General features: G+C 58.8%; 10 protein-coding genes across 17 annotated transcripts; all 10 read right to left on the bottom strand.

Moving 5' to 3' along the window:
• Positions 1-993: 993 nt before the first annotated feature.
• On the bottom strand, positions 994-2,298 carry ABB37_05459 (hypothetical protein; the record flags this gene model as incomplete). 2 transcript variants are annotated; one of them, XM_015803479.1, is made up of 1 exon in its annotated part: positions 994-2,298. In XM_015803479.1, the coding sequence occupies exon 1, from the start codon at positions 1,894-1,896 to the stop codon at positions 994-996; it is 903 nt and encodes a 300-aa protein (XP_015658121.1). In that variant the 5' UTR covers positions 1,897-2,298. The 2 variants fall into 2 exon arrangements, with proteins under 2 accessions (XP_015658121.1, XP_015658120.1); XM_015803478.1 differs by having other exon boundaries at positions 994-2,022.
• A 490-nt stretch (positions 2,299-2,788) lies between these two features.
• On the bottom strand, positions 2,789-6,322 carry ABB37_05460 (hypothetical protein; the record flags this gene model as incomplete). 3 transcript variants are annotated; one of them, XM_015803482.1, is made up of 1 exon in its annotated part: positions 2,789-6,322. In XM_015803482.1, the coding sequence occupies exon 1, from the start codon at positions 5,942-5,944 to the stop codon at positions 2,789-2,791; it is 3,156 nt and encodes a 1,051-aa protein (XP_015658124.1). In that variant the 5' UTR covers positions 5,945-6,322. The 3 variants fall into 3 exon arrangements, with proteins under 3 accessions (XP_015658124.1, XP_015658123.1, XP_015658122.1); XM_015803481.1 differs by having other exon boundaries at positions 2,789-6,321; XM_015803480.1 differs by having other exon boundaries at positions 2,789-6,320.
• Positions 6,323-7,108: 786 nt separating this feature from the next.
• Positions 7,109-8,129, bottom strand: ABB37_05461 (putative mitochondrial cytochrome c oxidase assembly protein; the record flags this gene model as incomplete). Its single annotated transcript, XM_015803483.1, has 1 exon — positions 7,109-8,129. Exon 1 carries the CDS (start codon positions 7,955-7,957, stop codon positions 7,109-7,111), a length of 849 nt encoding a protein of 282 aa, XP_015658125.1. The 5' UTR covers positions 7,958-8,129.
• A 1,677-nt stretch (positions 8,130-9,806) lies between these two features.
• Positions 9,807-12,696, bottom strand: ABB37_05462 (hypothetical protein; the record flags this gene model as incomplete). Of its 4 annotated transcripts, none has more annotated exons than XM_015803487.1 (1): positions 9,807-12,696. In XM_015803487.1, exon 1 carries the CDS (start codon positions 12,423-12,425, stop codon positions 9,807-9,809), a length of 2,619 nt encoding a protein of 872 aa, XP_015658129.1. In that variant the 5' UTR covers positions 12,426-12,696. The 4 variants fall into 4 exon arrangements, with proteins under 4 accessions (XP_015658129.1, XP_015658128.1, XP_015658127.1 ...); XM_015803486.1 differs by having other exon boundaries at positions 9,807-12,688; XM_015803485.1 differs by having other exon boundaries at positions 9,807-12,681.
• A 1,206-nt stretch (positions 12,697-13,902) lies between these two features.
• ABB37_05463 (hypothetical protein) lies at positions 13,903-15,639 on the bottom strand (the record flags this gene model as incomplete). The annotated part of the gene is made up of 1 exon (XM_015803488.1): positions 13,903-15,639. One exon carries the CDS (start codon positions 15,637-15,639, stop codon positions 13,903-13,905), a length of 1,737 nt encoding a protein of 578 aa, XP_015658130.1.
• A 655-nt stretch (positions 15,640-16,294) lies between these two features.
• Positions 16,295-18,111, bottom strand: ABB37_05464 (hypothetical protein; the record flags this gene model as incomplete). The annotated part of the gene is made up of 1 exon (XM_015803489.1): positions 16,295-18,111. The coding sequence occupies exon 1, from the start codon at positions 16,883-16,885 to the stop codon at positions 16,295-16,297; it is 591 nt and encodes a 196-aa protein (XP_015658131.1). The 5' UTR covers positions 16,886-18,111.
• Positions 18,112-19,005: 894 nt separating this feature from the next.
• ABB37_05465 (hypothetical protein) lies at positions 19,006-21,387 on the bottom strand (the record flags this gene model as incomplete). The annotated part of the gene is made up of 1 exon (XM_015803490.1): positions 19,006-21,387. Exon 1 carries the CDS (start codon positions 21,103-21,105, stop codon positions 19,006-19,008), a length of 2,100 nt encoding a protein of 699 aa, XP_015658132.1. The 5' UTR covers positions 21,106-21,387.
• Positions 21,388-21,817: 430 nt separating this feature from the next.
• On the bottom strand, positions 21,818-23,534 carry ABB37_05466 (hypothetical protein; the record flags this gene model as incomplete). 2 transcript variants are annotated; one of them, XM_015803492.1, is made up of 1 exon in its annotated part: positions 21,818-23,534. In XM_015803492.1, the coding sequence occupies exon 1, from the start codon at positions 23,414-23,416 to the stop codon at positions 21,818-21,820; it is 1,599 nt and encodes a 532-aa protein (XP_015658134.1). In that variant the 5' UTR covers positions 23,417-23,534. The 2 variants fall into 2 exon arrangements, with proteins under 2 accessions (XP_015658134.1, XP_015658133.1); XM_015803491.1 differs by having other exon boundaries at positions 21,818-23,493.
• An 805-nt stretch (positions 23,535-24,339) lies between these two features.
• On the bottom strand, positions 24,340-25,769 carry ABB37_05467 (putative mitochondrial hypothetical protein; the record flags this gene model as incomplete). Its single annotated transcript, XM_015803493.1, has 1 exon — positions 24,340-25,769. The coding sequence occupies exon 1, from the start codon at positions 25,663-25,665 to the stop codon at positions 24,340-24,342; it is 1,326 nt and encodes a 441-aa protein (XP_015658135.1). The 5' UTR covers positions 25,666-25,769.
• A 495-nt stretch (positions 25,770-26,264) lies between these two features.
• On the bottom strand, positions 26,265-27,559 carry ABB37_05468 (hypothetical protein; the record flags this gene model as incomplete). The annotated part of the gene is made up of 1 exon (XM_015803494.1): positions 26,265-27,559. Exon 1 carries the CDS (start codon positions 27,309-27,311, stop codon positions 26,265-26,267), a length of 1,047 nt encoding a protein of 348 aa, XP_015658136.1. The 5' UTR covers positions 27,312-27,559.
• Between the last annotated feature and the right edge of the window lie 218 nt (positions 27,560-27,777).

The following is a 27,777-nucleotide window of genomic DNA, read 5'->3' on the forward strand; positions in this document are numbered from 1 at the left end:
TGCTATGCTGTCGCTGGGGAACGCACGCGGCACACACCACGGCATCAGCGTACGACGTCAGTAACATACCTTCTTTGCCTCTCCTTTCTACTTTACTTTGCTTGTCGTTCTATGCGTGCTAGCAAGATCGGATGGAGATAAATCCGTCTACGTATTTCTGGGTCGAGTCGACGAGGTGCGTGCACGACGCTGAAAACGGAGGGGCGCGCAATTGCACCCACGTCTACAGCTCCTTCGTGTGCTGAAAGCCAACAACAAATCAACTCGGATGTGCCGCAGCAATAGCCGCCCTGTGAAGAGAAGGAAGACGGAAACAACAACAACAAATGTATGGCGAAATTGGTGCCGGAGACTCGCCGAGGAAGAGAAAGCACCGTGACACGTGTGCACAAGACGGTGTGTCTGCGCATGAGGTTCATCGAAAGAGACGGAGAAAACGACAGCACATAAACAACAAAGACAGGAGGCAAAGAACGACAGGAGAGAAAAAGTTGTTGTGCTTCACAAGAAGGCGCTCCTCTGTCGTTACTAAGAAGATTATCGCAGACAGCGGCGGCGGCGCTTTGTTTGCAGCGCACGGACGACACAACGAAGCCCGTTTCAACGTACCGTTGATTGCGTTTCTCACTACGTGCGCGCCCTCAACGCTCGCCGCTTTCGTTCCTTCTGATCTAATGAGCGCGAGGAGCAACCGCAACGACAGAGACACCACTGACTCACGGCGATGAACACCGACGCGAGGAAGCATCGTACCGATCCACTGTTGGCGTAAACACGATATAAAAAAAGGAAGGGGAAAAGAAAACGTGTTCCCTTAAAAAAAAAAAAAAGAAGAAACGCTTCGAGTACAAATCTACATCGTGGCGGAGGCGTGAAGGGGAAACCGTCGTCACCGCAACAAGTTGGTCTCCACTCTTTCAAAAGAAGAACAAAAAAAAAACACAGGAAGAAACAGCAGCAACTACACGAGTTCAGCGGCGCTCTCCTCCGCCATCACAAATCGCCGCCGTCGTCTCTCAGCGCGTCGTCGTAGGGATCCGACAACTCGCGCAGCGGCAGCGGCTTGCCCACGCGCACGAAGCCAATGATCGACAAGCTGTCCGGGTCCGTCAGGAAACCTTCGTAGGTCGTCCCCGTCTTCACCTGGCGCCACTGAAACGTGAGGATACGACTGTAGTTCTTGCCTCCCCAGTCTTCGTTTTTGAAGTTCTGCTCCGCCACGTAGACGCGACGCGGGTGCAGGCGCAGCTTCTTTAGCTCGTTGAACTTCTCGGTCCCACCGGCAGCCTCCACGTCCCCCTCCACCTTCACAATGACGGCGATGTGCCCGTCCGGCAGTATTTTGCTGTCTTGATTGTAGAGGATGGCGTCGGCTTTGCGGGGGGCGTTGAACCTGCGCTCCTCCACATCCGTTGCCTCGGCGTAGTTTGTAATGTACACCGCCTCCCAGTCCTGCGCCGTTTTGGCTGGGTTGTAGAAGCTGTTTGTCTTCCAGAACTGGCTTGTGTCCTCCACCAGCCGCGGCACCAGGCCCCTGTTCCACGCCATCCAGCGAATGTAGAAGTCCATCGCGGTGTAGCGCACGCCTAGCATGATCACCGTGGTCTCGGACGGGTCGCCGCGGCGGCCGACGTCGAGCGGGTTCATCAGATTGACGTAGTTAACGTAGGTCGTCTTGAAGGTGGAGATGCAGTTGCTGAAGGCGGGGACTCCATTGGAGTAGCCGAGGACGACGCCGAAGGGCGTCACGCAGTGCTCCAGCGGGTCGTAGTCGGAGTAGACGCGGGCCCGCATCAGCATGTGCTTTTCAGGATCGTAGGTGGAGAAGTAGAAGAGCGCGCCGAGGCTCAGCAGCGCTGCGGTGATGCAGCAAAAAGCCAGGCGAACGATATTCATGGTGTGTGCTCTCGAGCAACTTTGCTGCGTAAATGCTGTGGAACACGCACACGTGTATTTCAAACAAAAGTAATAATAATAACGGAACGCAGTGAAGTCACCGATCTGGACACACGCGGTGACAACTGTTTGGGGCCACCGTGGATACGCAGGGGGGGGGGAGGGGAAGAAGGAAGATGGTTACGAGCAGCTCCACACGTACTTGTTCACATGAGATAATAAAGTAAATGAATAATAGATAATGATGAATGACTCTTCACACTCGACACACCTGAATCACTCCAGATTAGGCTTTCAACTCGTCTGCGGAGATGAGGGGAGCACCAGGGACTGCGGAGGTGTTTTACTGTTTTGCTGATTTGGAGTTTGCACTGCAGAAACAAGAAAACCCTTCGAGGATTCTACGCATGAAAGTCGTGGAGAAAGTTAAGGTAACGACCGTACCAGTCAACCAGAGGGAGGAGGGGAGGAGGGGAAGAGGGGGGAAGAGAGAGAAAGAGAGAAAGAGAGAGTACGAAAAGGGTGTGTGTGTATGTGCTCTTCATCAGAGCTACAGCGACGTGCCTGCTTCGGCGTGCGCACGCGCATGCTATGGATGACTCACCTTGTATCGATCGCTACGCAGCAGGCCAATCGCCACTGTAGCTTCCGTGTCCTACCACGTAGACTTCCGTGGTGCACCAAGTGCATGAGATGGAGGAGACGCCTTCCTATTGAAGGCATTATTGTTACTACCATTCTTATTCGGGTTTTTTTTTTTGTCCTGCACGACTCAACCACTGCAGTTACACAGTATCCTTTGTCTTTCCCTTCCTTTCGGAGTACGTCGCCGCGTTGTGGAGCAGCTGCGATGCGGGCAAACCACACACGCACACCCACGAGAATCACCTCCCTAATACTCACAGATGCAGTCGCACCCCTTTGGGCAGCAGTGCACCGTCGGGTCGTTCCACCAGCTGCTCATGTGCTCCACATGGCCGCCGTGCCCGCACCTCGCGCACTGCACCACCAAACAGCCTTCGGCGCGTCGTTCCTGCAGTGCAGCGTGCACCGCAGCGTGCGTGGTTTTGGCCGTGAGTCCCTCTGCCTCTTTCCCTGTCGGGCTGACAGTGGCGGGGGTCCGCGCCAACCCCCTCCCCTCACCTCCACCACCACTGACAGTTGCCGTGGCAGCAGCATTTTGCTTTACGGTGTTACGCAGCAGCGAGAGACCGCACACGGCACACACGCTGAGGGGGGCGTGCAGCCGTCGACAAGCTTCGACAGGCAGGGCAGGGAACGCACACGCGCTCGACACGGTGGCTGCTGCTGTTGTCTGTGAAGAGCTCCCTTGCCGTCTCTCTTCCATGGAGCGACAGCTGTCGTGAAGGAGCTGCTGCCCACGCTGCAGCGCACACCGCATAAGACGGGTCTCACACAGCAGTGTGTACTCCTGCGCCACCGCCAGCACGCGCTCCGTGTAGGTGACGACCGCGATGAGTTCAGCGAAGCGCTGCTGCCACCGACGCAATGACCGCGCACGACTCCCTTTCTCCTTCCTTCCTTCCATGGAAGGCGCAGGAGGAGGTAGCGGAGGCATCACTCCACGAGTGCCACCTCTTCGTTGGCGCCGCTGCTGCTGCGTCGTCCCCTCTTCTTGCTCCAGTACACTCGGCAGCAGCAGGGAGCACACCGCCATCCCAGCCCAGAAGGGTAGTCGTGCGCTACGCAGCACACCCACCGTCTCCATCAAAGCCGGCCAGAGCACTTCCTCCAGATAAAAAGCATCGGTGGCCGACGTCGCGACGCTCTTGGCCAGACGGCGGAGCACCTGCAGGAGGTCGCTGACATGTGGCAGGTGCAGCGCCTTCGCCAGCTTCGCGTTGGCGTGCAGGGCGGCATCGGCGGATTTGCCGGTGAAGAGGCGCACGTCGTCCCACTCGCACTTGTACGGGCTGCCCAGGACGTGGGAGGGGAGCAGGAAGCTGGGGAGCACATGGCCACGCATCAGCTGCGAGGTGCAGCCCAGCAGCGTGCCCGGGATCGCGGCGCGCCGCGGGAGCTCACTCGGCTGCCGCTGCGTCCCAGTCGCTGCTTCACCGTCTCGGCTGTTCTTTACCGGCTCGTACAGGGGCAGGAGACACAACGGAACGCTATCCAACGGCACCGTTGCAACGCCCGCCTTGGTCGCAGTGGTACTCGTTGATGTGACGCCACGGCGCGCCGGTGCAGCCCCTCCCGCACCACCACCACCACCAGCAGACGGCACACGGCCACAGACCGCGACATCGCCTTGGGGAAGCAATACGGCTAGGAAGTGCCTCACTACACGACGCCGGTACGGGTAGAGCGCGGAGGCGCCGGTGCTGGTCGACGTGGTGGGGACGCCGGCAGCGCCTGTGACACCGAGACTCACAGGGACGGCGGTGGAGAAGGAGGAGCCGGCCGCAGCGAGTGGTGCGGCGCTGACGCCTCCTTTACCGTTGTTATTGCTGTTGCTGTTTACGTTGGCCAAGGTGGACGAAGCCACACCGGGTCCATGAAAACTCCCTGCAACGCTGCTTGCGCTGTTCGACTTCTCTGCTGCCCTGCCCCGCGCCGGCGCCGGTGCGATGCTATTCCAGCCGCTTCCGACCGTATTGCTGATGCCCGCCGCATGCACCTTATTCGGAGACACCAGGACGTTGGCCGACAGAGACACGCCAGCAACAGCAGCAGCAGCAGCAGTGACCCCCGAGCCCCCCGCCGAAGCTGCCACCGCGGCCGTAGTGTTGTTTGCACCACCACCACTGAGGTGTGTCCCCATCATCGCTCGCAGCAGCCGCGCGCCACAACCGCCGTAGGCCATCGCAATACGCGAAGGCAGCAGCAGATGGTGCACGTCCAACTCCACCGCACGCCAGCAGCGCAGCAGACACGCAAAGTCGAGCAGAAATGGTGAGACGCCGCTGTGGCGAGCGTGAGTGCGGAGGGCAGAGGGGGCGAATCGAGTGATGGCCCCCGGAGTGCTGGTCGGCGAGGCCGGAGAAGAGGCCATTCCTGCCCCGCCACTACTCCCACCACCGCCGCGTGACTCGGCAATCCACCGCAGCAGTCGATGGCCCAAGGCGGACACCACGAAGGCGGTCAGCTTGCTCGACACTCCCCCCGCTCCTCTACCCAGTGGATCGTCGTCGCTGTTTGCCCTCATCGCACCATCGCACGCTGTGGCGTTGAGAAGACGGCTGGAAACGAGTCGGCGCGGCAGCCCCTCTTCCCCGCCTAATGAAGAAGAGGAGCCGGCCGACCAGACGCCGGCTTTGCTGCTCGAGAGGGGGGAGCTCGACACGTTGGCCGCACTTCGGCTGCTGCCCGATCGATGACTCGCCGTCACGGCCCAGGAGGAGGTGGCGTGGTCGCCGACCCCGCCGAAGGAGACTTCCTCCGAGAGGTACCACTGGCAGGGCTCGTGTGGGTACCGGGCTGGGAAGACGACTTCGAGGGTGGCGGTGGCCACAAGAAGGGGCAGGGCAGGAGGTGCTGCGGTTGCCGCTGCTGTGAGCGGTGACGCAGAGGGAGCAGACGCACTTGCCGTATTTGGCGTTGCTGCGGCGGCAAACCCGCTGGCTGCACTTGTGTGACTCAACGACACCGCTGCTCCGCCGGCTGCGGAGACCTCACTCCCGGCGCTGGCGTTTGTACTCGACACCGCCCGTCCGGCAATAACACTAGCCGCAGCACCAGTGCCGGCACCGCCGCCAGATCCACGGTGTGGTCCACGGTGCGACATCCACGTCAGCGGCCGCGTCAGCTCCACCAACACCGCGCAGGTACCTTGACGAGGCCGCTGAACGGGGTTGGACACCGCTACCCGAATAGGTGAGGCCGCATGGGCAGGCGGGCCGTGCGCGGTTGGGTCCACAGCATGGGGGACGGCACCACCACCACCACCACTACCACCGACAACGATCTGCTCCGCCTCCGCCGCTGCTTCCTGACCGCCTGGGGAGTAACCCGCGCTGAAGTAGGCGAGCTGCCGCGCCACTGCCAAGTCGCACTCGACAGCGGACACCAGACGTGGAGAGAGCATTTATTCCGGTGGGGCTTCTTGTTCACCTCAACAGATTCACTGCTACGAAAAGTAAAAGAAGAAATGGATTCGTCTGCGCTTCCTTGACGTCGACAGACTTCACGTTCGCATAGCTGCGGTGCACAACGATGCTCGGGGCTGGTAGGGAACAGCGACAACAGCGGCGGCAAAAAAAGAATAGTTTGGGCGATAGGGAGTGACTCACGTCTTCCCACAAGGCCCTGACTGCGATTTAGGTGCAGGTGTGTGTTATGAGAAGAGGAGAGAAAGAAAAACTCACACACAGATTCGCTGCTAGCGGTACGGACTTGCGCGTTCGTCTTCGACCTACGCATGCGCTTTGCCGACTACTCTTCCTCCCTTTCCAAAAAAAAACTATATATATATATATATATGAAAGCAGCGCAATACACATACAGAGAGAGAGAGGAGTAATACAGGTAGTAGTGGCAGTCACCGAGGGAAACACGCAAACAGCAGGCAGACGACGATAGCCACAGCATCGCATGTAAACTGATACCAAACCGGTTCTTTTCTTTCCTTTTAGGAACGCGTACAATTCAATCCTCGTGCTCATGCTCCGACACGCTTCCATGCAATCGTCAGAACTCAACGTTGTCACCCAACACGGTCTGGCATGTCCAGCAAAGCACTTCCACCACCTTCGTTGTTTCTCCTCTTATTCAAATAATATGCTTAACGGTGATTGGAGGAGCCTCAGCTCGGCCGCCGTCGATGAGAGGAAGAACGAAGAGAAATGTGAAAAGAAGAAAAACGCGTGCGGTCACGCGGCAGCGCGTCAGCCAAACCACCACAGCACAACAAGATGGCGAAAGACGGCGAAGGAAGGTGCCCAAAACAGCGCAGAAAGTCATCTGCTGATTCCATCAGAAATGGTGTCGAGCAGCAGCAGTAAACAACCAAAAAAAAAGAAGGCCGCAATCAAACACACACACACGCGTGACGATGCACCACTCACAATGCGCAAAAGAAGAAGCACCGGTGAAAGGCGCGTTGACCCGTAAGCGCAAGAGAAGGAGGGAAAAAGGGCGCTGCCATATCTCCCTCTTCTATCCACCTCCCTTCGCACACACGCAATCCCCTCCCCCTGCCCCTCGGCTCCTGTGTGTCGTTGCTCCTCCCTCTTCCTCCCTTCGTGCTCTCTCAAGCAAACTCGTCTGGCGGCTGAGGGCCATAGACCACCTTCTCCCCGAAGACAGAGCGCACCCGCCATTCATCCAGCACGCGATCCTCCACCTCCGGCTCCACAAACTTCTTGTAGAACCACGACCGTCGCATGGCGATTTGCTTCCAGTAGTTGTGCAGCCGGACCTGCGCTTTGCAGTAGAAGGACAGCAGCTGCTCTTCCGTAATCTCCAACATAGCCGGCCCTGCTCCGGAGAAATACATCTCTTCCGCCTCCAGCGCTGTCACCGGGCGGCCCTGGTTCTTTAATCGCTTCACCTCACGCTCGACGGAGCTGTAGAGCTCCTCGCGGAACTGGGCGGGCGGTTTGAAGTCAATGTCGGTCCACTGCCCGCCGCTGTAGCCTTTAATCTGTGGGAACCGCACCAGCCCTTTCGCCAACTCCGGCACCTCGTTTCTGTTGACGTCGTAGAACTTTAAACCAGGCGTGTGCGTCTCTGCCTGGTGGCACAGCACCTCGAAGACTTTATCCACCGCGTTGCAGGCGGTGCAGTTGTTTTGGTGGTAGCGCACCACCATCACATCATCCGACTTCGAGAAGTACTCGAGCTTCTCTTTCATCTCGCCCACCGAGGAGATCGGCTTCACGCACTTCGAAGGGAAGTTTACCCAGAGAGGGTTGAGACGCTTCTCGTTGCCGGCGGCGAGCTCACTGCGGATGCCGGCGCTGTTCATCATGAGCGACTTCATTTTGTGCGATTCGGACTGGTAGAGCTCGAACTTCGAGCGCTTCTTCGTGATGCTGTCCACCACCTCCTTCTCGCCACCCTGCGGCGAACGGAAGAGATCATCCACGGGCTCTCGCATATTTTCTTCTTCTTCTTTTTGACTGTTTTCTCTTATTTGAGCAAAAGACGGATGTGACACAACAACAACAACACCAGCAAAAACAAAACGGATGAGGGTGCTGTGGGGCGGTACGTCGTGGGCGACACGGAGGTTTCGCCGCGGAGTGCGCGTTCACCTTTGCAGTGCTTCCTTCAATCGCAATAACAATGATGATAATGGTAAAGAACGGTGAAAGTAGGAGGAGGAATGAGAAAAAAAATCAAAGGAACTGATGACGTCAGCGAGTTCTTCCACACACACACGCAACCCACAAGCGCACGTGCACCTGACCTGAGGGAGGGCCTGGAATAGAAAACAAAGACCATGGGCGGCGCTTTCGGTAACACGCTCAGACTAGTTGAAAGGGAAGCAGCCCACCTTGTTCAGTGGGCGAGTGGCTGATCCGCACATCTCCCCCGCCGGCCAGCTCTTCCTTTCACGAGGCTATGCGACCACACACACACACACACATGTGTATATATAGCCGCACCTCTACACTCACACCCGGACATTCCTTATCTTTTCGAATCAATACTGTTTTCATATATACACGCCTTTTCCAGTTGCTTTACGATGTGCCTGAAAGACAAGGAGAGGTGAGAAGTCAAGACAAAACAAAAGCATCCGCTTACATACATCGAAGGGTGGACAGGCGTAAACACGAATTAGATGATAATAACAGGAACCATGAAAGTAATGCGACATCGTGATAGTAATCGAAAAAAGGAAAGAAGGAAAAAGAACTCGTTGAGATGCTTCACAAAGGGGGTATGAGACAAACCAGAGAAACCAGAGAACAGGCCGCTGCAGCGCCGACATATAATAATCTGGGAGAAAAAAATTTTGCGTACTTAACTATAGGAGGAAGAAACAAAGCAAGAAGAAAAACCCCTCGCTTTCCTGTACTAGACAGCTGTAGAGAAGTTTAGTTTCTTTTTCCCTTTTTCTCTCGCTTGCTGCACGGCACACGCCAGAAGGCGTACACGCAAGCCGGCGGATATGCAACTCAACGTGTTTTAAGTGCGCGTGTCTCTAGCGTTTCCCTAGCTCACGGGCTTCGATATGAAGGAGAGAGAAGGAAGGGTCTGTGAGGTATCTCCTGCCGATGAAACAGTGAGTCCGAAAAAAGCAAAGGAAGAACCTCGGCGTGACTCGCACGCGCAGCCACCCGCATACATACATCGACGCACAGAGAGGGAGGACTATGCGTCGTACTACCACTTATCATAAAGTAGAGCCACAGTCGTCACACCCTTGGCGCACACACGCGTCAGCTGCACAGCGTCGCAGCAGCAACAACAAAAAACGTTATAGGTCGGAAAGGCAAGAGAACGGTCGAGCATCGCTCGTCGCTCATCTCCATTTGTCATCCCACCGCATCAAGTACGCTCTCTCCACTCAAAACAAAGAAAAGCACCCACTCAGTGGAAAGACGAGGGGAGAAGAAAAAAGAATCAGAAGACGGAGGGAGACTCAGCGAGACAAAAAAAAATGTAGATGAAAGTAAAGGTACACCGTACAACTGAATAATAATAATAAAAGGAAAGAGAAAAACAGTTTCTAAAGAGTAGATCAACAAACAGAGACACACCGCTAGGTATCACGGTTGTCATGGAGGAGGAAGGGAAGGGGGGAGTGTTGTACATGGAAGAAAAGGAAAAGATCCGTAACAACTTTTTTCTCTTGGCTACAAAATTAACATCGATAAACAAACAACGAACGGCGGGAACAGGCCGGTGCTGTACGCGCGTTGAAGTCCACCTGAGCCAGACAACTAATTTTTTTCGTGCTTCGACTCCTTTTTCTCATATTCCTTTTTTCTTTGCTTTTACATCTCGTCGAAGTCGTCCTTGTAGTCGTCATCGTCGACCTTTTCCTCCACCACCGCGCTAGGCTTCGGCGGGGCTGCCGCTGCCGTCGGCGTGGAGGCGGCGGAGGAAACAGCCGATGACGCGCTGGAGGACAACGCAGCTGCCGGGACTTTCTTCTGCGCCTCCGCCTCCGCCTTCGACGGCGACAGCTCCTCCTCGAAGTCGTCGTCGGCGTACGCATCCGCGGCGACTTCTTCTTTCGGCGCTGTCACAGCCGGGACCGGTGTCTTCTCTGCGATGTACGAGTCCGCAGAGGAGGCTGACGAAGGCACCGGCGAGGGCTTCTTCGAAGACTTCTTCGAGGACAGCTCGTCTTCGAAGACCTCATCTTCATAGGCGACCGTTTCGACTTTCGCCACGTGCTCCTCCGGCACATCGAGCTCCGCATACTTGTCCGACTCGTCCTGTTCTGCGTGCTCCTCCGGGGCGTCCGGCTCTTCGCGCGTCTTCGGCTCGTCCAGCTCTGCGTGCTCCTCCGGCACATCGAGCTCCGCATACTTGTCCGACTCGTCCTGTTCTGCGTGCTCCTCCGGGGCGTCCGGCTCTTCGTGCGTCTTCGGCTCGTCCAGCTCTGCGTACTTGTCATTATCGTCGTCTTCCTCCTTTTCAAAGTCGCCGTCCCCATAGGCGTCCGGCTCTTCGCGCGTCTTCGGCTCGTCCAGCTCTGCGTGCTCCTCCGGCACATCGAGCTCCGCATACTTGTCCGACTCGTCCTGTTCTGCGTGCTCCTCCGGGGCGTCCGGCTCTTCGCGCGTCTTCGGCTCGTCCAGCTCTGCGTGCTCCTCCGGCACATCGAGCTCCGCATACTTGTCCGACTCGTCCTGTTCTGCGTGCTCCTCCGGGGCGTCCGGCTCTTCGTGCGTCTTCGGCTCGTCCAGCTCTGCGTACTTGTCATTATCGTCGTCTTCCTCCTTTTCAAAGTCGCCGTCCCCGTAGGCGTCCTCGGCAGCGCGATTTTCATGTTCCTCTTCCGCGGCGGCGTGCACGACCGTCGGTGCCTCAGCCTCGATTGCTTCCAACTTCACCAAAGCGGGGGCATCGGTGGCGTCCTCCTTTTCAGGGTACATGGCCTCCTCTTCCTTCGCGGAGGACTTCAGAGAGGACTTCTTGGAGGAGTGCTTCGAGGAGAGTTCGTCGTCGAAGGCGTCAGCCGCGTACGGGTCCGCTGCGGCCTTCTCCTCCTTTTCCTCCTCCTTCTCTTCCGCGGTGGCCGTGATGCGCTCTGCGTGCTGCGAGGCTGCCGTGGAGTTCTCCTCGAACTCGTCGTCGTACGGGTGATCGCCCTCGGCCGGCTTCTCTGCTTCTTCCGACTCAGCGTGAAGGTGAGCGGCGGCGGCCGAGGACCGCGAGGAGGTGGCGGAATGCGAGCGCGAGTGGCTGTGCTTTGAGGAGAGTTCATCCTCGAAGGCGTCATCGTCGTAGGCGTGTACCGGCTTCTGCGCCTCCGCTGCGTGCGCCGGTGCGACGGCGTCCTCCTCCTCGTCGTCGTGGGCGCTGTGCTGCGACTGCGCAGACGGCGTGGAGGCGGCGGAGGCCGAGGAGCTCGGCGCCTTCTTCTCCTTTGCCTTCTCTTCCTTCGCCTCATCGTCCTTTGCCGGTGCGTGTTCGTCTTCCTCCGCAGCGTCGTCCAACTCCTCCCGCTCGCCGTCCTTGTCGCCGTGGTGGTCGCTGAGGTTTTTGACCGCGTCGACGACGGTCTCCACGATGCCGCGCTCCTCCTCCTTTTCCGCCTCCTCCGCCTCCTCCGCCTCCGCATCGTCGCGTTCGTGATCGCTGCGCTTCTCATCATCGTGCGCCGCGTGATCGCCGTGGTGTGACGAGGCGGCAGAGTGGCTGCGACTGGTTGCGGCGGACGAGGAGCTCGTCTCGTAGGCCCCGCGCTGATCCGCCGGTGCGTCGTCACGGCCCTCCACGCCCTCCCCCGGGTGGGCGTCCGAGTCGTGGCGGGCCGCTGCTGCTCCGTCCGTGGTGCCAGCGGCCGCCTGCTCATGCTGACGTGCCCGACCGGCGGCCGAGCCGTGCTCGCGTGCGGCCGCGGGCTTGGTTGGCACACGGCGCGACTTCTCCTTTGAGTTGTTGCGCGATGCCTGCTTCATCTGCTCCTGACGCTCCTCCTCCTTTTCCCTCTCCTTCTCCAGGGTCTGGTATCCTTTGCGAGCCGACATCTCCTTCCGCTCCTCCTGCCGGCGACGCAGGAAGCGGCGGCGTGCAGCCTCTCGTTGCTGCTCTTCCTTCTTCAGCTGATGACGCTCATGGCGGCGTTGACGGGCCCGCTCGTGGATCAGCATTTCCTTACGTGCCCAGTACGGCACCAGGTGCGGGTCGTCGAGGTCGTTGTACGGCGGGATAGTGCGCTCCTTGATGGGGCCAAGCGAGAACTCCATCTGCGGTATGCGTGGAAACGTGGTGTACAGCCCGGAGTAGTGCCCATCCGACGCACCGTTGCGCCCCGGGGACTGAGCCCTCTCGGAGGAGGCGTAGGAGCAGACGGCCTCATCGTGGGAGTAGGAGTGGGCCAGCTCCCGGCTGTTCTGGCGGCGACGGCTGTCTTGGATGGGTGGGAGTGCCTTAGACATGATGGTGAAGGAGGAGTTCGTAGAAGCAAGGAATAATGGTCGTCGTAGTAGTGCGGCTATCTGCACTGGACTGTGTCTGCACTTCTTCCTTCTTTGTTTTGGTGGTATGCACAAGCTGATTCTTCAGCAGTTGTAGTGGATTCCACCTGAAAGACGGAGCGAGCAGGCGTTTCGCAATCACCGATGATGGGAAATCCAAAATAAAATGAAAATACAGGAGAACAAAACACACGGTGATATTCGCAAAGATACCAACTGTTAGCTGCGCAGCTGCATGTGTTGTGTGTGTGTGTGTGTGTGAGGGAGGACAGGGGCATGTGCCATTGAAAGAACCGAAGAAGGAAGGAGGAGGGGGGGGGGGCGGCGAGCGAGAGCGACAGCGAGTCAGTGGCGCTCAAACAACAACAACAACGACGAGAGAAACACCAAAGGAGAGAAGCACAAAAACGCCGATACACCGTTCAGCAGACGTAGCACAAACAAAACAGGGGCGCCCCCTCAACAACGTCAAGACGACACCCGCTGACCGAGCAGGGGCGTCTGACACGCTTCTTATTGCGCCAGCGAAGACAAGGAAGTCGCTGCCCCATGTGTACGCCTGTCAGCGGAGGAACACCGAGAACGTTTACGCGGCACTACTTACGTGCTCGCATCGAGAGAGATAGTTTTCATTTGATTTACTTGGTTTTTTTCTTCCACGAGCTGAGAGAAGAAGTTTCACGGATATACAGCACGAACAAAGATGTCTACAAAACAAAAACACACAGATCTTTTCTATCAAAACAGCAATGGACGCGTGTAGTAAGCGCGTGGAAAAATGCAAGCACGTAAAATACTGAGAACCAAAGGTTTGCAACACACGCAGCTCACACGCAAAGGCTGGAGCGACGCAAGCAAGGAAAAGGGCTGTACCCGAGATGGAAGTGCCACACAAGCCAAGTACAGAGAACTACACACACACACACACACACACTGCTGTGCTTGCAGTTAGAGGAGTCTAAGCGAGGTGATGACTCTATGCAGCGGAACCGAGAGGGTTTTTTTTTCTTCTTCCCTCCTTTCTGCTGTCCGTTCCATCACCCCTCTGCGTGGGCACAAATCGATTCGTACGCTTTCTTTTCTAAGTTGGCCTCCAACTCACCTTCCTACACCTCGTTTGCGTCCGCTTGCACATTTCTCCGCTGTTCTCTTTCCTTCTAACGTGCATGGGAAGAACGGCGGCAATCATAGCACGCGTCGCACACAGACGCGATGCACGAGGTCCGCCATCCACAACCAAGCATACCCTCTCCCCCCCCCCCTCCTTCCAATAAACGAGGCCGACCGGAAGACGACAAGAGAAACAACGAAAAAGCCATCAAAAACGGCCGTACATGCATGCCGTCCACACAAGGCTACGGCATACGGCAACGGTATCGCCGCAGACACACGCATGGGGGCTCAACCTTCGCTCCTTCCCCCTCCTCCTCCTCCTCCGTCAATCCTGTGCCTCAGGTCGTTTCGTGGAAAGCGGGGTGACGGCGAGGTGCAGCTGCGGGGTATGGGGACTGGGCCGCACCTGTGCCTGCGGATTCGGCGGCGTCCAGGTAGTCGGTGCGGCGACCAACCCGCTGCCCCGCCGCGACCGCGCAGCAGCGGCCATGGTGATGGCAATGGCCACCCGCTCCCGCTGCTGCGGTGGCAGGCCGATGGGGCTGCGGCTGGGGCTGGTCGAGAGCTGGCTCTGGATCGCCGTCAGTCCGGGCCGACTCTGCGGGCGTGTGAGGGGGGTGGCGTAGGCGACCGGCTGAGACGTTTGCGGCTGCTGCTGCTGTGGCTGCACCGGTGAGTGTACCCGAAATCCGTAGGGCGACTGCGCGAAGCCGCCGCTGCTCGACTGAGAGGTGCTCGGAATGAGCGCCAGCTCCGTCGTCTGCGGTGGCGACTCCCCCCGCGTGCCTGTCATCACTATCGTGCCGGCGCTGTTCGCGGTGGTGATGTTGGGCGGCGCGGCGGTGGTGGAGGTGGAGGCGGTTGGCGTCGTATTGCTGTGGTTGTGGTTGGCGGGGCTGCCGGTGCCACGGTGTCCGGCGCATTGGGCCGCGGAGGACATCGCGTAGGTCGGGCTGCGACGGTTCGGCATCCACGGCTCCCCCAGCCGGTACGGGCTGCCGCCGCTGCGCGGGTTGTGCGGCATGCCAGATGGCGAGCCAGGACCCGAGGGCGCCATCAGCTCGTACTCGGAGTTGAAAATGGCGGTGATGTGATGCGGCACGCTGTTGCGGCTCGGTGGGCGGTGGGCCGGTGTCAGCCCGATGTGCATGGCGTAGTTGCTGCCCGGCGTGCCGCCGTTGTGGTGGGCGTAGCTGTTGCTGCGCATGAACTGCTGATAGTACGCGTTGGTGCTGCTCCGCCCGTTCCCTGCCCCTGCCCCTCCGCCACCAGCACCACCACCACCGCTGTTGTAGTTGTAATAGTAGCTGCTGTTGGCGACGTGTCCCGTGCCGGAGTAGGTGGGATGATACGGCGAGGCAATGCGACTGTTGCCGGAGTTCATGTGGAGAAAGAAGGAGTCGTCCACCTGCGGACCTTCTGCCCCTTCCGACATCTGCGGCCGTGAGGGGGTGCAGGCCGCCGCCGTCATCGCGGAGGCGCGACCAGAGTTAAGGTGCATGCTCAGCCCACTGGAGTAGAGCGCAGAGGTTGGTGTGTTGCCGGTGAAGACCGGACTGCGCGTGTGCGAGGCACCGCCGCCGTCTTCCTCGTCGTCCCGCTGACCTCCTTCAACACCACCGTCTCGCGCACCGTCGTGGTCGTGGGCCATGGCGGCCACATTCGCAATGGAATGCATCACACCCGTGGGCTGTTGCGGGGGCTTGTCATCCGTCGTCGGCGTGTGTGTCGTGGAGGCCGGTGCCGCCGCCAGTCCGAAGTCCATCAGTGTCGCCTTCCCCGACGACAAGAACTTCTCATCCAGGTTGTCGAGGTCGCAGTCATCCCACTGATGCAGCTGCCGGCGCCACGCATTCAGCACCCGGTCGAACTGCCGCTTACTGCAGTCGTACTCGGGCCGGGGGGTGAGGGCGTGGAGGGGGTTGTGGTACTCGCGGTCGCAGGGTCGCGGGACGAGGCAGGTGTACTTGGCATAGCCTTCCGTTTCCTTGCCGTAGGCGATTTGCTTCTGCCGCTGCTCCAGACGCCGACGACGCTCATCCGTGTCGCCGCGGTTAATCATGTCGGCCGGAATGGGCACCGCCGTGTAGTTGAGGTAGAGTTCCTGCTGCACCTCTTGCAGCACGGCCTCGAACTGCGCGGGAGTGAAGTCCTTATCAATGGGCTGGGAGGTGAGAGTCGACGGTGGGGGCGTTTTGCTGTGCAGGGAGCGTGCGTCGTTGGAGAGAGTCGTGGTGTGGTGCTGGTGGTGGCTCTTTGCAGCGCCGCAGCCTTCGGGGGCCGCAGACGGAATGCCGCTTCGGTTGTTTCCCCTCGTGTGTGGGGCCACCTTCGCGGCGGCTGGTGCGGCAGGCGCTGGAACGGAGGGGTATAGAGCAACTGACGGGATGCCGTTGGAGGCCCAGCGCGTATTTGCACCACCGCCACCGCCACCACAGCTGTTGGTGTTGCCGGCGGGAGCTGGCGCAACGCCGGTGCCGGGAACACCACCAGGACACACGTGGAGGGCGGGCGGGGAGGGCAGTTCATGCGGGCTGGTGCGGTAGAGAGCAACTCCAGTGGAGGAGGGAAACGGTGCTCGCGCTGCTGTCACGGTGGGCTGCTGCTGCTGCTGCTGGGGTGGGGCGGAGGTCGATCCGCTGTTGGTCCCGACAGACGAGGAGGGGTGCCGCTGCTGCAGCTGCTGGGGGGGGACCCGCACGGAGGGCTTGGCGGCGTCATGTATCCCTTCCAACCCCCCCCCACCGTCCCCGAGCGTCGCGGTGGGTGCTGGGGGTGTGAGGCCGCAGCTGACGCAGCGCCGGTGCGGGTCGGTACGCCCCACTTCCGTTGACCTCGTCGGCCAAAGCGGCGCTGGTCACGTTGCTCGATGTAAGGAGGAGGTCGGACGGGGCGGGGCGGCATTGATTTGCGGTGTGGCTCGCCCCGTGATTCCCACCGCGATGGAGCACCGTCGGTGGGGCGGCTCGGTTGGTTGGGGCGACCGTCACGTGAGGCCCCACGCGGCTCGCGAGCACCTTTAACTCGCTGTCCTCGCTCAATGCGAACACCAGTGACGAGCTCCCTGCGCGTGAATTGGCTCCGTTATCCGTAGACGGGTCCACATACTGCGGGGAGGACGATGTCGGCGTGTCGAGGTGGCTGTTCTGCTCGTGCATCGCGCTTGCGAGGCGTGTGCGACGCTGCTTCTCCGGTGTGGCGGCGAGGTCCACGAAGGCGGTCTCGTCGCCAGCAGCGGCAGCACTGTGATAGTTGCTGTTGTTGCCGCGGCCGCAGCTGTCATCGTTGTGTGTCGGCCGCATTATCATCCTGCTGGTTTGTGGTTGTGTTTGTTGTTGTACCACGGGCCGAGAGAACCAGGGGAAAGTGGCCGCGGCGGGACGAGCCACGTACGATTCGTTGCCGTGGCGAGGGTCTGCGCTCGTCTTTGTTGTGGCGGTGGCGGTGGTTAAGTGCAGAGAGGGCGCTGCTGCCGACTTGGTGAAGACGTAAGTGGTGGTGCGCGCGGCGTGACTGCCTTGCGAGCCAGCCGGATTGGCCGTATTCTCGCTTGCTCCGGCAGACGCAACCGCCGAGTCGTTCACTGATCTGCTCACGGCTGCCGGCTGCGGCAGGCCTCTGCGCTGTGAAGGCGCCGCCGACATACTTTTGCGCGCAAACAAACAAACAGACAGAAAAGTAATGGACGAGGGGACTCGCACGCAGCGATGCGGGTGTACCTCTAAGCGTTGATCAACGGAGCGGCTCGTCGCGGCTGAAAACTGCTGTCCTCCTCCTTCTTCAGTCGATGATCATACACGCTTCAGTCCAAAGGCAGCTCTCCAGAAAGCGTACGGCAGCAGTTCCTCCAAAACAATAAAAGAGCTGCACTCCGCACAAGAGAAGATGATGTCGCACCCAAGGCAACGCTTTATACTTCGTACGATGCAATGGATACAAGACACGATGAAGCCGCGAAGAAGCAAGCTTAACGTCTACTAAAAAATCTTCCTTTCCTTTTACGTGCTGAGCACTTCAAAACAGCGCCGGAAGCCGTTTGGCTACGGTCGCAGCAGGGGTGGGATGGTCACGGCTGCTGACCGCTTTTACGCATATACTATTTTGTTTTTGGGCTTTTGCAGAGGGGTTTTCTTTCGTTCTGCAGGCGTGAATGCGGACCCGAAAGAAAAAGAAATACGAAGAAGGAAAGGGAAACGCCGGCACGCGGGCACCAGAACAGGTCGTTTACTGTTTGTGTTTCCCAATGCCGTCCACCGTCCCTTGTGGCCGTCTTCGTCGCAGCCAGCAGTTTGTTAGGGAGAAGTTGCAGAGGACACGCCTCCACAGCGTTCTTTTAGCGTGTGTGTGTGTGTGTGTGTGTGTTACTGTTGTTATTTGTGTGGTTTGAAGGCAGATAAACGGAGATCGCGGGAGCGAGAAATCGAATGTACAGAGAACAGTAAACAGATGGAAAAAAAAAATACTTACATGAAAGATATCAGATGGCTTCCTGGCTACGGCGATGGATGCGAGAATGGTGATGGCCACAGTCGACTGTCCATACCACCACGAGAGGGGTGCAGAGGCCACAAACACGTTGTTGTTGTGCATGGGGGATCAACCCAACAGTAATAAAAGAAGAAAGAAGAAAAAGGCGGGTGAGGAGAAGTAAAAGAGGTAGATGTGCATAGAAAGAGACAAAGAAGGTGCTTTCCCCCTCCCCCTCCTTCAATTCCCATCCCGTCAGGTCCGTTGCCTCGCGCGGAGACGTCGCAGGAGAACAGCAAAGCACGCACATCACCGAATACACGCTGGCGCTCCTGCGTGCTCCCTCGATACGAAAGCCAACCAGCCAAAAATCAAATGATCAACCCTCATCTCTTGAAACGAGCACGCGCACACACGCGTCGCTCGCGCAAGGCGGAGATTGAGTTTGAGGGATTCCCATCGCACTGCGTCTTTTCTTTGTAAAGAATTCATACTCCTCGGTTATTGAACAACAGTAAACAACAGTAAACAACAACACACACTCAAAGAAGCATTCACAAACGATGTAAGGCATGAACAAAGCTATCAAGAAAACACAGATTTAGGTATATAAATAATAACGACAAGTAAACAATCCTCTTCGACAACCACCACCACAATGAACAACAACGGTTGACCAAGCAATCACACTGGAAATGAAGAAGAAGAAAAATAGGAAGAAAGAAGAGCAATCAACAGAGCAAGGAGAAGCGAAAGCAATAATGAGTTTAACAAACAAAGGAGCCGTTTGCCGTGTGGTCGAACAACACACATTTGGCGTCTCTTTCATTTTCTCTCTCTCTCTTCTATAGGAGGAACCGCACACACTAACTCGCACGCACACCACGCGGACGCACCACCATCTCCGCCCCTCGCCCGACTTCGACTTTCCGGATGCCGCTCATGCATCGCCAACTCTACCTCAGTTCAGCTCATTCTCAAGGTACTTATACTCAAAAAGGAAGTCATCCGTGCGATCGTGATCCCACTTCTCCTCAAAGTCAAAGAAGGTGTAGGCGCCGCGCTCCTCCGTCTCCGTCGTACTCTGCGGACGCTCCAGTCGCTGATACCATCGCTGCTGCTTCGTGTGGTAGCGGTAGGAACGCGCCTTCAGCTCCTTGGCCGCGAAGTACTGCTGGTACGACTTCTGGTGATAGTAAAAGATAAAGAAGAGGGTGTCGAGGTCCATTTGGTGATACACGTTCTTGTTAGACAGCACCGGCAGCACTTCCTGTGGAAAGTACGGGATCGGGTCAATCGCATTCGGCGGCTCGTAGGTGCGCTGCCGCTGCACATCCAGCGTGTGCGGCAGGTTACCGAGAGACATGTCCAGCAGCTCGTTGATGCTCTTGGTGGTGTAGCGGAACTGCAGGCTGCCTGGTGCGCCAGACGGCGGAGGCGGCAGGGGCGAGGAGGACTGGGACTGGCCAGGGGGAAAGATCCTGGCGGCTATGGTGGAGGGGTTGGCCGGGGAGGCGCCGCCGGTGGTGGCCGCCGCCGCCGCGGGCGCCGACGGAAGCGCGGTGAACACCACCGGCGAACCGGAGGAAGGCGTGAGGGCCGTCGCCGCCGCACCCGGGGAGATGGGGGAAGCGGGGGAGGCCACCTCAAAGACCTGTGAAGGCGGCTGCTGTTGCTGAGCCTTCAGCCGGTTCTGCAGTTCGGCCGCCCGCTGCTCCGCCGCGCGCTTCTCCCACGCATTCGGCGTTGGCGCCTGCATTTTTGGCTTGTCCTCCGAGATGAGGCCGACGTCGCTGAGCTTTACAGATTTCTGCTCCGTCGGCGAGGCGGCCTTCTGCTTCTCGAGGTCCTTCAGCACCTTGCTCGTGGCGCTTGCCATCTCAGCGAGGGAGCCGACCGTCATGCCGCCGCCACCGCTGCTGCCATCGGCCATCGCGTCGTCGCCGAAGGTGTCGTCGTTGGCCGCGTCGAGGTCCTCATCCATCCACTCCGGCACCGTTTCTTCCTCTTCCTCTCCCCCCGTGACGCCGGCGGGGGAGTCGCGCTCTTGCAGGCCGCTGCTGCTGGTCGGCGGTGGTGCGAGAGGCGTGACCGCCACCGCAGCAGCGGCAGAGGCCGGCGTCGTGGGATGAGCGGAAGTAGTAGAAGAGGCTGTGATAGCAGCGGCAGAAGCAGCCGTTGTCGCTGTTGCGGATGCTGGCGGTGCGGGGGCGGCCGTGGGAGCCGACTTCGCCGACGCCGTGACGGCGTCCTTCGGCGACGTGACCGACGGGCTCGCCTTCGTCTGCACGGTCGATATCGGCGTCTTCGCCTTGGTCGTCGGTTTCGAAGAGTTCGCCTTGTCGGTGTCGCTCAGGTCGAAGGGCACGACAGGCTTCACCTTCGGCTCGGCGATGTCGAAGGTTTCGTACATGGACATGTTCTCAATAACGTCCATGTCGGCCTCATCCTCCAGCACCCGCTGAATCGGTTCCTGCAGCTCATCCACCTCATCCATGTCCACCTCCTCGTTGATCACCATGCGCAACAGCGCCTCCCATTTGTAGAAGTGCACCTGCAGCTTCTCCAGCCGCAGCTGGTAGTCCGACTTCTGCTGCGCCTTGCCGCGGCGCACGCGGCCGTTGTTCGCCTTCTGCGCCTCGTACTCAAGCAGCTCGATCTTCTTTCGTCCGTCCTCGATCGCCTCCTTCAGCCACTGCTCCGTCGACGACTCCGCCTTCTCCAGCGCGGCGGAGGCTAAACCTTCGTTGCTGAAGGCCTTCGTCTTCATCTCGCGCTCGATGGCGCGGAAGGACTCCATGCGCTCCTCAATCCGCTTGCGGGACTGCTGCATCTTTGTCTTCTCCTTGTAGTCGTCGTTCTGCATAAAGGCCTTCATGGCCTCGCGGTGGCGCTGCAGCTTCTTGAGCTCCCGCTTGAGATCGCCCTCCAGGCGCTCCTTGGCGCTTGCATTGGGGGCGTTGCCGAGCTTCTCGTGGAGTTCATCGTAGGCCTCGAGCCCCTCGTTCACCTTCTTGAAAAGGCGGTCTGCCTCTGTTTGCACCTTCTTGATGTTTGACATGCGCACAAGCGTGGAGGGGGGGGGGGGCGGATGATTCAGGCTCTCCCGCTACAAAACAACAGCACCGACGGCGACGAAAGAGAAGGGCGACACTCGTTCAGCGAGTTGAAGTAATCGGGCAATGCTGGGGCCGCTGTGGAGTGAAGGAAGGAGAGGAGAAAACACGCACAGCCAAACAGAGCAGGCAGGAAAACTCAAAAACTCAAAAATAGTATGCTAGTAGCCTTACGTGTGTGCGCTTGCGGGAAGGCAAGCAAAAACTGATCAATGCGTAGACAAGACTGCATGTTCGTAGCCGTGAGCGGAGAGGGAAGAAGAGGCCAGGGGTGGGGGTGAGGAGAGACAGAGTACTTAGGCGTTAGCATAGATATATATTTGTATGCAAACAAAGGAAGGCGACTGGATGACATTATTCATGAAGATCAGCATTCGTCCTGACAAGGGCGTAGCTGACTTGCGCGAGTTCGTTCATCGGAAATGCAAACGATCGTAGACTCTCTTAGCGCTGTGCGACGGTAACGTGCACACGGTATTGTTTCTCTTCTTAAACACCCAGAAAGCGCTCTGTTTCTCTCGTTGTAGTGTCAACTTCAGTCTTCTTAACAGCAAGACTTTAAAAAAAGAAACAGTCCGACGCATCTCCCTCGTCAAAGCGAGAACGGCGGCACTTGCTCCCCCAACCCCCACCCCCACCCCCCTCTCCTGCTCTTCGCTAGACCCAGTTGTTGATGTGCCCGTCCCACGCGGCGGTCACCACCTTGGAGGGCTCGATCGGGTGCCACAGGTGCGACACCAACATCTGCGCGTGGGCCTTGAAGGACTTCTCAAGCTTCTTCGTCGCCCAGTTCCAGACGTACAGCTTACCACTGATGTCCCCGCTGGACAAGTAGCGGCCGTCGTGACTGAAGCCCAGCTGACACCGCGTGCCGGAGATGGTGTGTCCGGTGAACTCACGGTCGTGCAGGAGTCGCAGGCGACCGCCGCCGTCGTCGCGGAACACGATGACTTTGTTGTCCAGCGACTGGGCCGCGAGGTACTCCGGCTGCGTTGGGTGATGCAGCACGTGCGTGATGGCGTGCATGGCGGCATCCGCGAATTGCTTGATCTGCACCGGGCTGCGGTAGTCCCAGGTGCGCAGCGTCTTGTCTTCCGACGTGGTCAGCATCTTACTCCCATCGCTGAGCAGCGTCAGGTTGAAGATGGTGCCCATGTGGCCCGTGTACTCGCGCTGGTACTTGCTGCAGCTGGCGCGGACATCGTAGAGCACCACTTTCTTGTCCACCGCCGCCAAGAGCAGGTGGGCCTCATCGGAGGGGTGGTGCAAGTGCTGGACAACCGGCAGGCGCTCGGGGTTGGTCAGCACCTGCACGCACCGGCCAGCCTCCACGTCCCACACCGCCACGGTGCCGTCTACCGAGCCCGTCGACATGAGTGCGGCACTTTTCGTCACTTCGAGGCTTTTGATAGGCTGCGTGTGCGCCGAGAAGGTGGCGAGGAGCTGCCGCGACGTGGAGCTCCACAGGCGGCACTGGCCCGCCAAGTCGCCAGAGAAGAGAAGGTGACCGTGGGTGGCGGGGGCCCAGCGGAGCTGCTGCACGCCGGGCGTCTTCCCGGTGCGGTGCGCACCGCCCTCTATCTTCTCTTTGCTCGCGTGCGCATCGCCGTCCTTGCCGGAGGAGGCGGGCGACGCGGAAGAATCCTCCCCTGTCTTGCGCTGCGGCGCCGCCTGGTACGCTTCGGGCACCTTAAAGACACCGCGCAGCGTGCGTGGGGGCTGGCACGGCTTCTGCTTCGTTTCCTCCTCGTGCTCCAAGAGGCTCGACGGGGGCTCCAGGAACGACTTCCCCAGGTAATTCACCCGCTCAACGCCCTCTACAAATACGGCTGTGGGCGATCCGTCCGCGGCAAGACCGACACGCACCGCCGCATTAGCAGAGTCGTTTAACGAGGCAGAGGAGGAGGACGATGCGGCCAGCGCCGCCGTGGCGTTCTCTCTCCGCGCCTTCTTCAGCGCCTGCGCGATGGCGCCGCTCGATGACGCAGTGCCTGCTGTCAAGCTATTTTCTGGAGCAGCGAGGCCGCTTGTGTCCTCGGAGTCGATCAACATGGACGCAGGGGGGTTTCGATAGGCTTTGCGTGCCTCGTCTGGTGTGGTGTACCGTGCGAGGAGTTCTGCGATGTAGTCTGAGCCTTGCGTGGGTTGGGGACTAAGGTCGCGGCTTGTCGGCACGTCTGCGCCTGCGTGACGGGCGCGGAAAGCTGCAAGGCGAGCCACCGCCGCCGCCGATGGTGCTTTGTCGGTGGTAAACATCGGAGCCGCTTGACAGTGAGAAAGAAGAAAGCAGACAAACAACAGTGCGGTGAACAGTTGGCGCCTCCAAGGTTTCCTAGACAGGAAAGACAGAAGCAGAAACGGGGCGAACACGCGCTAGACGGTCAGTGGGCCGGAGAAGATGCTCAAGAAAGAGAAGGTACGTCGGAGGAGGATGAGACACGCACAGGTCAGTAGGGGAGAGGAGCGTGCGGGGCAGCGGCAGCTTGAGAGCCTCGTGGACATCACGGAGTCAAGGCGACAATTTCTTTGTTTTACCCCCCTTTTGCCACCCCAACGGATGTACTTCGAGTTAGTAAACAAAAAACAAAGTCGGCGAAAGAAAGCTTCGCTTTTGTTGAGCGTGGGGGAAGCCGCTTTGTTCATGTCATGCCAACAAAGCGCCATTTATATTGTTCTTGGAACACGATGATTATTACGTGAGAAGTACTGTAAGAAACAACGCCGACAACGACAACGGCAATAACGAAGAAGTGGAAGTAAACGAAGCAATGTGATTTTAAGCTTCGCCATTCCTTTTCTTTGGTGGTTTCGCCATCAACCATTCGTCGAGCCGCACAGGTGCATGTCAACCGCACACAAGGACACAAACCTTTCGTAGGTTATCAGCCTTTGCGCCCTCTTTCTCCCTCTTCACTCTCACGCCAAACCACTCAACAGTTCAGATGACCAAACGTGTGCTCAACCGGTTCCACCCATCGACTGCGGACGTGACGAAACTCCTGCCATGCAGAACAGAATACGGACGGCGCCGTATTCAGAAGAAAAAAGGGAAGGAAGGATCCACACTCACTACGTGTATGCATCGGTGTTCAGAGCACACACACCCTGCCGTACATTTCTGACCTGACACAGGACAGCGAAACGGGTGTGCGCATCGGCGCGCTGAGCTGGTTTCCTTTCTACAGCTTCAGGTTCACATCCGCCTTCTTATGTGTCTGACTGCCCTGCACAAGGAAGTCGTACCACTGCTTGTCCGCGTCCGCGTCCACCAGCCTGTACAAGGGCAAAAGCACCTCGCGGCCCATGTGGCAGTTTGCACAGGTGTACGTCAGCCGCTTCAGGCCGTCCTCGTGCCGCGTCGGCAGCTTCACCACGTCCTTCTCCAGCGCACACGTGTAGTACTGACAGTCCATGCACTGGAGGCACTTCGTGTTCTGGTGCATGTCGCGCGAGCAGAGCACGACGCTGTGCCCCGTGGCGCAGTGCGGGCACTTCCACACACGGTAGTACGCACACCCGTTGATGAGCTCGAGGTACTGTCCATGCGTCATGAGCTGCTGCAGCGTCGCATCGTCGCGCACGCGGTGCATGAGGTGGTGGCAGTCCGGGCAGACCGTGTCCAGCAGCTGACTCACGAGCCAGGCGGTGACCGCCGTGAAGAAGACCACGCCAACGACCAGGTAGGGCACCTCCTTCACGCCGTACCGCATCGTCTTGCCGGCAAAACGCACCTTGTTCCGCACGGGCAGGGCCAGAAGGCCACGCTCCCACTTGCGGTGCATCTCCTGCGCCTGCCGTGCAATGGCGTAGACGAGCTGCACCGTTGCCTGGCTCGGCTTGCCCTCCCGCACCAGCGGCTGAAAGACCTCCCGCACGGCGGGCGCCAAGAAGTGATTGTCAAAGTACTCCTCGATTGACAGCCCGCTGATCAGCTGCACCGTTGCCTCACGTTGGGCAATAACCAACAACAAACCGTTGCCGTTCGGCTCGCCAATCGCCCAGTTAAAGAAGATAGAGTTCGCGAAGGCCTTCGGCGTGGTGTAACCCACCGTCGGCACAATCACCACGTACATATCCGTCTTGCAGACCGACTGCATCTGATCGATTGCCTGCTCGATCTCCATGCGGTCCTCGGAGCTGAGGATGCCGACGAGGTCCGTCACACGCTTCTTGGCGTAGCGCTGCACCAGCTCCCACGGCCGCTCCGTCTTACGGTAATGAATCTCGTCCATTGTTTGAATCTTCTCGAAGGAGGCGATGATTTCGCGGTTATTGCGCTGACGGCCGGCCTTCAGGTCCGCCGCGAGGTCGCGACTCTGGCCGAGCTTCGCCATCGGTGACAGGAGATCGATGCCGGCGTGGCGTCTAGAGGTGAGGAGAGAAGATGAGGACGACGTGGAGTCTAACGTGTGCGAGGAGCCGGCGACGACGACGAAGCCACTCACCCCGCTGCCGCCGCGGCACGAGAGGCGCACACCGGTTATCGTGCTCGTGCGACGCCACATCTCTATTTGCGTTTGCTCTTTTCCTTTAGTGGTAGAGAACGGTTCAGGTCTACTCGATGCGTGCTGCCCGTGGTCTTCGCTCTTTCCAGCTGGACACGTTAAACTGGTGATGGAGGAAGGAGGGAAGAACACAGAAGAGGATAATATCAGTAGTCATACGCGAACATCTTTTCCGTTCCGTTGTCCATTGGCAACATGCGCCGGTAAAGGGCGACATCCACAACCGTACCTCAGTCTTGTGTAACGCGGAGGGATTATGCGCAGCGTGGAGAAGACGCTGAAGGCATTTTAGTGGTAGTGCGCGCCCTCCCCCCCCCCCCCCCTTTCCACGTGTGAAGTTCTTTCTCCGTTGCTTTACATGCCGTGAAACGTGGAGGAAACAGACGTTGATTGTCTGGCGTGTCTGTGACACTGGGCTGCCAGTGCAGCTGAGGATGTCGAAGACAAAGAGGGAAAGCAAAATAAGAAGACGAAGACGCTGTCGCTAAGCACAACCAGCCAGGTGGCGGTGAACCTGCCGGCGACTCTCAGCGCCATGTGCCTCTTGTGCCAAAGAAAGCAAGGTGTGTGCGTGTGTGACTACGGCGCAGCTCATCCTTCTATGCACGCCGCTCCATCTCCTCGAACTGGAGAGCGGCCTGTGCGAGACGACGGTTCAGCAGCTCCACGTGTCCTTCGTAGGCTTTCTGAACTGTGTCCCACCGCCGCTGCAGAGCCGCGTAGCGCTGCGCATTCACGTGTGCCAGCACTGCCATATCGATCCACTCCACTGCGTCCCCCACCTTTAACGTTGGAGGGTCGGCTGACGTCGCTGGGAGCACCGCCTGCCACGCACGCTGCCACACGTCCCTCTCCTTTTCAGAGGCAATGGTGTGTGCTGGACGGTAAGCGAGGAGGGCACGTAGGCGTTCGTTGTCTTCTTCCCCGCTGAACAGTGTGTCTGTGTCGTGCCGCAGCTGTAAAAGCTGCTGGTGCACGTCGTCGAGGTGATCCGCGTGGCGGTAACGGGCTTCCACCACATCGGCCAGCTCCTGCGCCATACGCATCAGTACGGCGTCCACGTCAGCTGATGCGGCGCTTCTTGTTGCCGTGTGCGTTACTGGAGCTAGAGAAGGCGTTGACACCGGCACCGCCGCCGCCGGCTCCGTCACCCAACCAAAGATGTCGTCCTGCTCGCTTTCCGCCTGCTGCAGTCCGGGTTGCTGCTGCTGCGCCGCGCGGTGGTGCTTGTGCGCGGTCACATCCGCCTGCGATGCCGTCGCGGTGCCATCTAGCGACGACACCACGGCATCCATGTCATCGTCATCCAGCGACGATCGGGCCAGGCACAGGTTCATGTGCTGCTCCTCGCTCAGCCGACGTAGCTTCCGTGCGACACGCCGGCACAGGGCTGTCACGCGCTCTTCTACCTCGGCCGGCTCCTTGCCTGCCTCATGGGACGCCGTCGTCGACGTTCCTTCATAACTCTGCAGGAGGGATTCGAAGAAGGCCGCAGGAGACGCAACAGGGCAGCCGGAGGCTTCCTGTGCCGCGAGAAGTTCAACACGAGCCAGTTGACCTTGTAGTCGACGCAGGCACTCTTGCAGAGGAGCGCCCGTGTCGACCATGACAAGATCGGAAGCCGCGGCGTTGTCAGATGCTGCCATCGTGTCGTTGTGCCGATGAGGGAGTAGAGGCAAAAAAAGAATCTGCAACGAGAGCGACAGCTTTTTTCAGTGGTGTGTGTATGTGTGTGTGTGTCTCTCAGTGTGTGAGCGTGTACGCTATCTTGTGCTGCGGTTGGAAGGAGAGGCGCGTAAAGGAGAAGATAAGAAACGAAATGCCATGTGCGGAGAGACACGTAGTGGATCGCACTCGAATGCAGCTCGCTTACATCCCGCAAAAAAAAAAGGGCTGCATTCACGAAGAGCGATGGGAGAGAGAGAGAAAGAGAAAAGAGAGAGAGATGTTGGTGCGCGACTGCGTCGGATCTTCTTCTTCCGTTGTGTAAGTCGGCGTCGTCCCACCGACAGCGAGACCGACAGCACGGACCGTCAAACAATGAAAACATAAATAATAATAAAAAAGAAAGCACTGACGTGCTAAACCTATTGCGTGCGTCCCTCACCGCTT

Source organism: Leptomonas pyrrhocoris, assembly GCF_001293395.1.
Source record: "Leptomonas pyrrhocoris isolate H10 chromosome Unknown, whole genome shotgun sequence".
Taxonomy (NCBI): domain Eukaryota; phylum Euglenozoa; class Kinetoplastea; order Trypanosomatida; family Trypanosomatidae; genus Leptomonas; species Leptomonas pyrrhocoris.